Source organism: Brassica oleracea, chromosome C4 (assembly GCF_000695525.1).
Source record: "Brassica oleracea var. oleracea cultivar TO1000 chromosome C4, BOL, whole genome shotgun sequence".
Classification (NCBI taxonomy): Eukaryota; Viridiplantae; Streptophyta; class Magnoliopsida; order Brassicales; family Brassicaceae; genus Brassica; species Brassica oleracea.
The window spans coordinates 52,141,857-52,153,852 of NC_027751.1; the positions used below are offsets into that span (position 1 = coordinate 52,141,857).

The window sequence follows — 11,996 nt, forward strand, 5'->3', positions numbered from 1 at the left end:
TTTGTGACACTAGAGAAAATTAAATAAAAACCATCAAAAATATATTTTGATTCGCTGTAGCTATTAACTTGTCTGCAACTCTACGTGTGATCATCGGTCCCTGTGGATTCGATCCCGTATTACTACTGCGTACTTTACTGTGCACTTGCAGTTAGATAATCGGGTTAAAACTCGAGACATCACTCATGGTCGGCAATTAGGTTTCCACTTATCTTCTTACGCAAGGTTTCGTTACTCTCGCCTTTTAAATATGTTAATGTAGTTCTATGGGCCCTGGCCCAAAGCAACACAATTTACAAATGCTGTTGCATCTATCTATCTTATTAAAAGAGAGAATCATTTTAAAGAAGATTTGAAAATAAAATTATTAAGGTAATGAATGGTATTGTCATCAGTGTGAAGTTTGTAAGTTCATCACATATATGGTTTTTAGAGTTTGCTGATGAAGCTGGTGTGCCTTCCATGCATGAATATAATATACTTTTTAACTTGAGCCTAGCCTTTCATTACATTCCATTAATTTCTAAACTTTGGTAAAGAACAAATGTATATATAATATATAGTTCATGTATAAATTCTCAGCTTATTGATGTCAAAAAAAAAAAAAAACATCGCAAGCGGTTTGATTTTAATGCATGCCTCGTCGCTTGTTGCTCATCTCTCTGTACATATTTAGATATTATCAGGACACAAGGAAAGTTGCATGATTTTATAAGAAAAAAGTGGTTAAATGGACATGCATGGCATTCTTGAAAAAGAAAATATAGCTAAGAGACTAAACTTAGATTGATTGCTATCTTTTCAAGGTCGGCCTTAAAAGAAACTCAGAAACCTTTGCTATGTAATGGAGATGTTTGCATGCCTTGATTTGCCTTGCATGAATGCTTCATTTGTCGTTTGTAGCTTCAGGACAACCCAAACGATTCAGGTTTGTAACCAAACGATGTTGGAATTTCTGGACTCAGACATTGGCCGCGAAAACAGGTCAAATTTTCACTTAGCGTGTTCTGATTTGGAATCAGAGCAACCGATCTTGTCTTCTTATTTTAATTCACCGTTTTATGGATTATATGTGCAAGTAACTTCATGTATGCGTGAGAGAAAAAAAATCGGGAATAAATAGACTCCATTACATGAAATGAGGGAGACAGAACTATAAACCACAGAAGAGAAAACAAATCCATGGAAACGATGATGCCCATAAGCAGACTCTCTTAACTATATAAAGGCCGGCTTTGTTTGAACTTGAGTTAATTAGGATTTGTACATAGCGTCCAAAGAACCAGATGGCAGCTTTCCCCTCTTCTCCAAGAATTCCACAGCATCCTTGTCAATCTGAAACCACAAGATGATCAAAAACACCATTCAATATAAATTGCGATGATGGTGTTTTGTTAGTTTACCGCTTTCAGCTCTTCATCGAATTTGGAAACAGAGTCGCCCGTAATGCAAGAAGCTTGATACCAACAAAAAAAAAAACCAAAGCTTGATTATTAATCATACTATATCTCTCTCTCTCTCTCACGCAAACGCTTCTTACCTACGCCGAACCCGATGAACGATACCAGACCTCGACTGAAGAGGTATTCGTAAATAGAAATATCGCCTACAATCATAAAGCAAAAAACTTAGGTCTTCCCTCCAAATACAACACCCAATTCATGAGAGAAAGTGTGTAACCTTTGTAGTTGATAGGATTGGTAGTGGAGGAGGAGGAGGAGGAGGAGAAAGTACGGCCTTGACGAACGCGGTAAGCCTGTGAACAAAACGTTGGTCGAAAATCAGATAGATCGCGCACAAACAAAGAAAAAAAACAGAACATCGCAAGCGGTTTGATTCTCGAGATCTACCTTCGCGACCAAAGATCTCAGGTTCGCCCTCATGGTCGGCAATTAGGTTTCGACGATTGTCCTTTTCCTTCGACACTCTTGCCTTTTAAATATGTTTATTTAGTTCTATGGGCCCAAGCCCTGGCCCAAATCAACTCAATTTCAGAAATGATGTTGCATAGATATAATATTATATTTTAATATTGTAGAAATAGAAATAGAAAGAATATAATATTTTAATATTATATGAAATTACCGATGTTATTACAAAAAAAAAAAGAAGAAGTGATAGAGCCTTAGCGGGTTTCTGCTATATGTATATATTAAAAATTATAGTCTTAGATATATTTTTCTATCTATTAATTTTAGTTCAATATATTAAATCTACTTGCATAAGGTAGATAAAATTGATATAAAATTGTATAATTATCAAAAATATATATAATATTTTTAAAAATATTATAGAAAATTTTGAAAATTTTAGTAATATATTTATATAATTAAAAAAATAGGATTAAATAATATTTCAAAAAAAAAATAATTCATATTTAGATATATTTATTTTAGTGATGATGTATTTGTTATTACTGTATTCTAAAAAGTTTAGTTAAAATATAAATCAACAATAATGTAATGTATGAGTTATTATAATATTTTTAAAAAATTACTAAAAATATAAATCAATATTAAATGTAATTGTCTATGTCATATTTATTCATAAGCCATGTCACCAATTTTTATTAGTCATGTCATATTTTCATGAAAATGATTGTAGATAGGACATGTGGCAAATCGGTTTTCAAATAATGTCTAGGGGATTTATATACAAGTTCGTTTTTTTCGCCCAATAGTTCACTTTCTATGAATTTTCAAAGAAAGTTCTTTACTTTCTTATTTTGTAAATGTATTTATATTTTATAATAATCACACAAAGATTTGACTATTCTATAATGTTTGTATCATTGAATTCAGCTTTGACAAAAAAAAACCTTTACAAAAATATATGGATAATAAATGTAAGCAATGCAAAAAGACAACAGATCTATGTACATGCCGAGTTTTTTTTTTTAAAGTTGAAGACAGAGACAATTAAATAGAAAAGCTTAAAATGTGATGTATAAAATGATATTATTTGAAAGTAGCAAGATTATAACAAAATTTACATAGTTGGTTTGACTTAAAAGAGTTGAAACTTAAATGCTATAGTATATTCTTTAATTTGCTGGAAGATTTGAACATGCGTGATAACCATCGATTGTCTAACACAACAATAATAGAGAAATAGGATGCAAACTCTGCCAACACTAGAACAAATTGATTGTGGCCTACCACGCTTTAAAGTAGAAGTAAGGTTGAAGAAAGCTTCTATATTTTTATGCGTAGATAGAATACCCATACAATAACTATGAAGAATCGGCCATTTCTGCGGGTTTTTAGGAGTAGCCTTGATCAACTCCTTTGCATCTCACTCTCAAATAAGAGTCATGTCGACCATCTACATTACCCAAACAATGAAACAAGACATAGCCCAAATCATTATGGTAATTCTACTTACTATGCTACTCCATCTGGGACATCAAAAGGTTCCCAAGGCTTATTGATTTGCTGTTTTAGCTCACATACATCTAAGTAACGAAAGAAATATGCGAGGAAAAGAGAGTCTAAACACGAGTAAGCTATACACAAAACATTTTAGGGATCGAGAGATGTTATTTATTTCAGTACTTCACAATCAAAAATGAATAAACCAGAAGAAAGCAAGTGTGAAATTAAACAAGAACATTTTTATGAAGCTAGAGATCAAGCAATAAGGATAAATCGACATAAAGTGAGTCTCAAAGTATCTAGTTACTTTATAACGATATGAATCTGAAAAAAGAACTCATTATTAATTATAGATGGTTGAGAGTAAGGTAATGACATTGTCATCAGTGTGAAGTTGGTAAGTTCATCACATATATGGTTTTTAGAGTTTGCTGATGAAGCTGGTGTGCCCTTCCCTGCATGAATATAATATACTTTTTAACTTTAGCCTTTGATTGGGTTCCATTAATTTCTAATCTTTTGAAAAGAATGAATGTATATAATATACTTCATATATAAATTCTCTGTTTAACGTTGCAGTTATCAGAAACCGTTAAAGTGAACACAAACTGTTTTTTGCCTTCTTTGCATGGATGGGTCTCTTCTTTCGTCAACTCATAAAATATTCTTATGGGTTTTAGACTAGGCAGCCATTTATGCGGGATATTAGTAGCCTATATATGTCAACTCCTTTGCATCGCACCCTCAAAAAAGAGTTCATACAACCCGTCTCTATATTATCCAAACAAGACGTAGCCCAAATTAATCATTTTCTTGCTGTTCGTGGTAACATCTCTTTGTACCCGTTTTATTTTACGAAGTTGGTTGGTTTAATAACTTACAGAAAGAGAGATGCATTCTTTTATAACAATGATAAATTAATTACATAGCTATAAAACAAATTTGTATTTCATCTTTGTTACATTTTCTTAATAATCAGAAACATGAATGTGGAGCAAGAATGATCAAATGTCAACGACCAACTTTATCCACTATGGTTTAGACCAAAAGTAAAACGCATACTATGTAGTACACTAATTTAATAAGAAGCTAAAGAGTAATTGCGTGTGGTGGTAATTAATAAACACGAGATACAAAGAAAGAAAATTCCATAGGGAAATGAAGCGAACAAAAATTCATTAGTAGAATTACTGAGATATATATGTATAAAAATTGCATGGGAAAACAAGCATAACAATACGCATGACTTATTCGAGATAGCTTTCCTCTCCATTCAAAACAATGGAGTAAAAGTTCAAAACACATGATAACAAAGCCACCACGGTCAAGTGGGAAACAAAGATACGATGGATAGGGGGAAATCATTAACACCAAGAAACGTTGAGAAGTCCGAGGCCAGTTGATATAAAGCCGACCAAACAAGTATAAATCCGACATTACAACCATAGATAATTCAGTTCACAGCATTGCAACATACACAACAAACGTATTAGACCCGAACATGTCATTCCTCGGATAATCCACGCAGGCTACGGTTCTGCCTTCTGAATGCACGAGATAATAAGAAAAGCACACATATAGGAGTTAGTTTTTAAACTTCGAAAGCCAAACTAAAAAGAGCAGAGAGAGAGAGAGAGGGGAAAGATTCATACCCTTTCCTCATGATAACGTTCTAACTCGCGTCTATATTCTTCCCACAACTTATCCGACTTTCGCTTGGATTTGTATAAGGCCGACGCTTCTGAGAAATATGTAAGCAAAACACAGATGAACATGTTGTCTTTTTCTCTTATCTCTATCACTAGGAAAATACCAAAATAAATTCAATTTTTATTACCCCAACCAAATTTAAACACATATCCAGCAGTAAACCAGGCGACCATATTACTTAAATTATTGACTGTGTTGATGACCGATCTTTTTCCTGGAAGAACAATTGCAGATATCAAAATAAAAATAGAGGCTCGAGATTTTGATATATTTCATCAGGGGGAAAAGAGGAAAGTGGCTAACCTTTGTTGTCGATAGGATTGGTAGCAGAGGAAGAAGAGGAAGAGAAAGTACGGCCTTGACGAACGCGGTAAGCCTGTGAACAAAACGTTGGTCGAAAATCAGATAGATCGCGCACAAACAAAGAAAAAAACAGAACATCGCAAGCGGTTTGATTCTCGAGATCTACCTTCGCGACCAAAGATCCCAGGTTCGCCCTCATGGTCGGCAATTAGGTTTCGACGATTGTCCTTTTCCTTCGACACTCTTGCCTTTTAAATATGTTTATTTAGTTCTATGGGCCCTGGCCCTGGCCCAAATCAACTCAATTTCAGAAATGATGTTGCATAGATATAATATTATATTTTAATATTGTAGAAATAGAAAGAATATAATATTTTAATATTATATGTATATTTATATTTATTTATTTTTGCTGGAAAAAATATAATATTAAAATATCATATTCTTTCTATTTCTAAAACGAAACACACCAACTTTAATATGTGTTGGAGGGAAAAACGGACAATGCCTATTACAACAATGTTTTGTAGTTTCGATCTAATCATACACCCATCACATGTGCTAAAATATATTGACAGAAATTCTATGAGTTGACTATCTATTAAAACTAGTATGGCAACATGATTTTATATGATTTTAAAATGCAAAATTAAAAAACGTCATCGTTTTATCCCTTTATGTTACAAAATGAAAATAATAAAAATAAATAATTACTCCCATAGCGGGCATCTAACCCGGGTTTGATCAATGTCACATTTTAAGCATAACCACTGAAACAATAAATACAAATCATAGATTATAAAATAATAAACTTAGGTGTTGCAGTAGATATTATCTTTATTTTATTTCATGATAAAATAAAACGATTAATTGGAAGTTTGTTTTGATGAGTGTGTTTGGATTGGGACCACAAAGGAGTGTTGATTTGAAGTATGTTGCAGCTAGAAGATTTTATTTCATTTGAAAACTAGTAGTATTTTCCTGCTACGGGCGCGGTTATGTAAATTTGGTTACTTGTTGTCTCTATAGATGGTGTGGTTATGTATGGTTAATTTCGTATGTTATTTATTACATGTTGGTATGCATAAATGGTTTGTGGGGGCTGGGAAATATTTTGTTTTAGATATATGAGGACGTGTACGCATTGCCGTTTGCAAACACGGGTGTGGTGAGTGTTGCTGTATTTGGGCTACAGTCTATTGTCATTATGTGGCCGCATGTTGTTTTGGCGGTGGAGTGTCTAAGAAGGTGTAGTTATAGGGTTATTTGTAGTTGAGATTTGATTTGCAAATGTGTGGATTTGGGCCTGGTTTGGTAATTGTGCGTCGTTTAAAGAAAATCGTTAGTTGTTTATTCCAAGTTGACAACTCTGTTAAAGGAAATCAATTGTAAGCGTTATGGAAATTAGGAAGATGGCATGTGTAACTCTCGTATCTTTTCGCTAACAAATTCAAATGATGGCAAGGAATCTCCTCAGCATGTAATAATAACACTACTTGCATTTTGTAATGGATTTCTTTTAGCAGCTTCATGGAATCCTCCGTCCCTTTAAATTGATCGTGTAAAGTAGGTTTCTATGGTTTCCAGCAGAACGATTCCGACTACTCTTTGTTCACATTTGAAAAAGATCAGAAGATAATTCAAGTATCTGTCTATGTAGACGATTTGATCATTACGGGGAACTCTACTAATGTTATTAACGGATTCAAATCCTACTTGAGCTCTTGCTTCCATATGAATGATTTTGGTGTCTTGCGATATTTTTTTGGCATCGAAGTAGCAAGAAACCCAACTGATATAATTTCGGAAACAGGCTTGCTAGGAGTAAAACCAGTCTCCTTCCCTATCGAACATAATCATAAATTGGCACTTGCTGACGGTCCACTGCTTCCTAATGCAACTTCTTATCTACGTTCGGTTGGGAAACTCATTTATCTTGGTACGACTAGATCAGAGCTCTCTTACCCTATTCATATTCTATCTCAGTTCATGGGAAATCCGAGATCAGAACACTGGGAAGCAGCTCTTAGAGTTGTTCGTTACTTGAAAAACAGTCCGGGTCAAAGAATCTTACTACATTCGAACACTTCTTTGGCTCTTACTGCTTGGTGTATTGCTGACTGGGGGGGCTTGTTCTATCACAGGCAGTTCTCTCAGTTGTTGGTTTATACAGTTAGGTGGCTCTCTATTGTTCTGGAAAACGTCTATGCAAGATCGAGTATCTCGCTCTTCGTCCGAAGCCGAATATCAAGCCATGCATCATACACTTTTTTAATTTAGCATTTCATTGGTTCCATTAATTTCTAATCTTTTGAAAAGAATGAATGTATATAATATTATGGCGTTATCAGAAACCGTTCTTGTTTTGGCGTTAAAGTGAAGACAAAACTGTTTTTTGGCTTCTTTGCATGGGGGTCTCTTCTTTGGTCAACTCATAAAATATTCTTATAGCTTTTAGACTAGACAGACCATTTCTGCGGGTTATTGTTAGCCTATATATGTCAACTCCTTTGCATCACACTCTCAAATAAGAGTTCATACAACCCAACCCAACCCAAATCATTTCCTTGCTGTTCGTGGTAACATCTCTTTGTACTACCAGTTTTATTTTAAGAAGTTGGTTGGTTTAATAACTTACAGAAAGAGAGATGCATTCTTTTATAACAAGAATGATAAATTAATTACATAGCTATGAAACAAGTTTGTATTTTATCTTTGTTACATTTTCTTAATAATCAGAAACATGAATGTGGAGCAAGAATGACCAAATGTCAACGACCAACTTTATCCACTATGGTTTAGACCAAAAGTAAAACGCATACTATGTAGTACACTAATTTAATAAGAAGCTAAAGGGTAATTGCGTGTGTTGGTAATTAATAAACACGAGATACAAAGAAAGAAAATTCCATAGGGAAATGAAGCGAACAAAAATTCATTAGTAGAATTCCTGAAATATATATGTATAAAAATTGCATGGGAAAACAAGCATAACAATAAGCATGACTTATTCGAGATAGCTTTCCTCTCCATTCAAAACAATGGAGTAAAAGTTCAAAACACATGATAACAAAGCCACCACGGTCAAGTGGGAAACAAAGATACGATGGATAGGGGGAAATCATTAACACCAAGAAACGTTGAGAAGTCCGAGGCCAGTTGATATAAAGCCGACCAAACAAGTATAAATCCGACATTACAACCATAGATAATTCAGTTCACAGCATTGCAACATACACAACAAACGTATTAGACCCGAACATGTCTGTGGTTCAAATTTGTTTCAAATTTCGATTCGCAAGTGTTTTTGTGGTTCTGTTAGCGAAGCTTCGTGCTCAACAGGCAGCCACGGAGGTTTGAAAATGCCGATGACGGTTGTTCCCGGTCGATTTACGCCGGCGATTCTCTCGATTGGTTATCGTTTACCTTCCTTCAAGTACGCTGCTCGAAGAGTCGCTGTTTTCGTTCCCAGATCAGCTGCCTCCATCTCCGTCGAGACGAACTCGAGTGTACGATTCCGTTTCACTTTTGATGACGAAATCGGAATTAGAATCTGTTTGATGATGCATACTAAGGCACTTGATGTAATGAGCCGTCTCTTCCATCAGTTTTGAAGTCTCCATTCCTCCGCCTCCCGGAACAAGATTTCTCAGCCTCTCCGCCGCTACATCCTCTATTGGATCTCCCCGGTTACTTCTTCTCCTCATGAGCCACGTCACCCTCCTCTTCCTCCTAAGGAATCTTACGTTCTTGTTGTTTCTTTTAGCGGCTTGGTGTAAGAGGCTTCTACTCCACAGCCGGTTAGTTCCCCCGGCTGCTCTGGCCATGGACACGTACGTACGCAGCCTTCTTGATCTTCTTCACACGATCGCTTGTTTTATTGTCAGGAGAACTGAAAGAGTTTTGTGTTCTGAGGTTTGAGAGGGTTTGGAGGAAGTGGAGGGCAAAGACGTCCTTTTCAGGGACGTCTGTGTATATGGGGTTGTATGCAGAGGCCATTGTTTGGGTTCTTTGAGAAAAGAAAGAACTTGAGTTGAGAACCTTTTATAAAACTTTTTTGAGAATGGCACAATATTAGGGTTAATAAATAGTGGAGAGAGAGAGAGAGAGAGAGGGAGGGAGGGGAGAGAGAGAGGAAAAAAAAAATACTATTTAGTCTTCCTGATATAATTATATTTAACATTTCTTTTACAATTATGGTTTTTTTATATCACAAGACACACCTATCAAATTCACTATAAAGTTCAACCATATGTAAAGTTTTTAGAGATGTTTATTATTTTATGTTCTAAATATGACAAAAAGTTGTAAAGAAAACCATATATGAAGAGATGAAGAGAATTGGATGTGCTATTAGCTTTGATAGATTGAATTTAGGAGCTTTATAAATGACTCGTCAAATGTAATTGCATGAAAATATGAGAATGTGAAGTTTAAGTAATTAAGTGGTAGTTCTCTAATTATCTTGTACTGTTAAAATGTTTACTGGTGGATAGTTAGATGTCTTTTATTTTCATTTAACTTCCTTGTATATATTCATAATCTTTTATTACTTTTCCAAAAGAGAAACCATTTTGAGCTTACAAGATAATTAGATGTGTTAAATCATTTTATGTTAAGAGTTTAAAACTAAAGTAATAAAATTTACATAGCAAAATATGTATTTCGATAAGTATAATATATGTAGGGTTAAAGTCTTTCAGAAATAAATTAATTTGGCATTTTAGTGGAAAACGATGTTTTGGTTTCAAGGAAAAAGAGTGAGGCCAATAGATTAACAGAACTCGGCTATATTTTACCAGTTTGAAATACATAACATAAATGTTAGTATTTCAACTTTTTTTTTTAAAACAGATGATGTTTACGTAGACGCAAAATAATTAAACCTTTTTGGCTCGTAGCTTTGTAGAATCGGAAAAGGAGCAATTAGGAGCAGGCATGAGGTTATGGAACAAAATTCCACCCTCATTTTTATGTTTCTTTGTTTGTTTTGATAAAATGTTAATTTTAGCGACGAATGCGTATGGATTAATTAACGTGAACAGCTAATAGAGACGATTATCATAAATATTAGGTAAGCTATATATATCTTATCTAATATGTATTCATTCATGTTAACATTAATTAATGATGATACTTATGCAATGATTCTGGGAACCATCTAAGCTCTTTTTCTTTTTAGTAAAAGCCTAAGCTCATTTTTATTGCAAAAGAATTAACAGCAAAACCCAACAAAAAAATCCATTAGTTGAGTTATATCACTTGCCCGATCTCTTATTAACAAAATTCAGCACAATCCAGCGCTCTTAAAACAACCGATAAAAGATTTTTATTCGATCCCGAGTTTGAACGATGCGAGGTAACACAGTTGAAAACAAAACAACGTAACTATGATTTACTGGGAGAGTGTCGACTGTCGAAAGACGTAATAGCCGCTCGCATCAACAAAGATAAAACGTGACAAAAGGTGATCAAAGATATAAAAATATTCACCATGCAAGATCAGCGATACAAGTATATAAATACATCTTCACCTTTTTTTTTAGTATTTGAGATGATTTAATTGGTTTGACCAAAAGATGACACCAGCATTATATTATATGTACACTATATAATAAACAAGTTTTAGAAAAAGAACACAAACAAAAGAAATGAAAAAATAGGAGAGTAGAGACTTGAGGAATACAATTTATGTTTGGTTAAGGCTATAATTTAGTATGATTAATAATCAAGCTTTGGTTTTTTTTTTGTTGGTATCAAGCTTCTTGCATTACGGGCGACTCTGTTTCCAAATTCGATGAAGAGCTGAAAGCGGTAAACTAACAAAACACCATCATCGCAATTTATATTGAATGGTGTTTTTGATCATCTTGTGGTTTCAGATTGACAAGGATGCTGTGGAATTCTTGGAGAAGAGGGGGAAGCTGCCATCTGGTTCTTTGGACGCTATGTACAAATCCTAATTAGCTCAAGTTCAATCAAAGCCGGACTTTATATAGTTTGTCTCCCTAATTTGTCTGGTTTATGTAAGAGAGTCTGCTTATGCTCATCATCGTTTCCATGGATTTGTTTTCTCTTCTGTGGTTTATAGTTCTGTCTCCCTCATTTCATGTAATGGAGTCTATTTATTCCTGATTTTTTTTCTCTCACGCATACATGAAGTTACTTGCAATTTTCACATGTAATCCATAAAACGGTGAATTAAAATAAGAAGACAAGATCGGTTGCTCTGATTCCAAATCAGAACACGCTAAGTGAAAATTTGACCTGTTTTAATAAGAAGACAAGATCGGTTGCTCTGATTCCAAATCAGAGAGATGAGCAACAAGCGAAGAGGCATGCATTAAAAACCTGATCCAAATACCTCACTGTTATGAAGACAGAGTGTATCCAACTGTAACAAGCGTGTACCCCGACTTCTTCATTGAGGTCCATCTTCTCATTGGTATATTATCCCTTATATATTAATTGAGGAACATTTGAAAAGATATAACCTCAATTTTGTATTAATTAAAAGAGACCCCAATGCATAGGTGACACTCAATTAGGTAGTCAATTACATTCAATTGAAAAATAAGTAGGTCCACATTCGATTTTTATATGTTGTTA

At 34.3% G+C, this 11,996-nt stretch overlaps 1 protein-coding gene and 1 pseudogene across 4 annotated transcripts; both read right to left on the reverse strand.

Moving 5' to 3' along the window:
• Positions 1 to 1,073: 1,073 nt before the first annotated feature.
• LOC106337693 lies at positions 1,074 to 5,643 on the reverse strand. 4 transcript variants are annotated; one of them, XM_013776825.1, is made up of 5 exons: positions 5,554 to 5,626; positions 1,681 to 1,756; positions 1,541 to 1,606; positions 1,404 to 1,456; positions 1,074 to 1,335 (listed from the first exon to the last, which is right to left on the reverse strand). In XM_013776825.1, exons 1-5 carry the CDS (start codon positions 5,584 to 5,586, stop codon positions 1,255 to 1,257), a joined length of 309 nt encoding a protein of 102 aa, XP_013632279.1. In that variant the 5' UTR covers positions 5,587 to 5,626; the 3' UTR covers positions 1,074 to 1,254. The 4 variants fall into 4 exon arrangements, with proteins under 4 accessions (XP_013632279.1, XP_013632278.1, XP_013632281.1 ...); XM_013776824.1 differs by lacking the exon at positions 5,554 to 5,626 and adding an exon at positions 1,851 to 1,931; XM_013776827.1 differs by lacking the exons at positions 1,074 to 1,335; positions 1,404 to 1,456; positions 1,541 to 1,606; positions 1,681 to 1,756 and adding exons at positions 4,598 to 4,915; positions 5,027 to 5,115; positions 5,212 to 5,298; positions 5,388 to 5,460 and having other exon boundaries at positions 5,554 to 5,643.
• A 3,217-nt stretch (positions 5,644 to 8,860) lies between these two features.
• LOC106339209 lies at positions 8,861 to 9,386 on the reverse strand (annotated as a pseudogene).
• Positions 9,387 to 11,996: the final 2,610 nt, after the last annotated feature.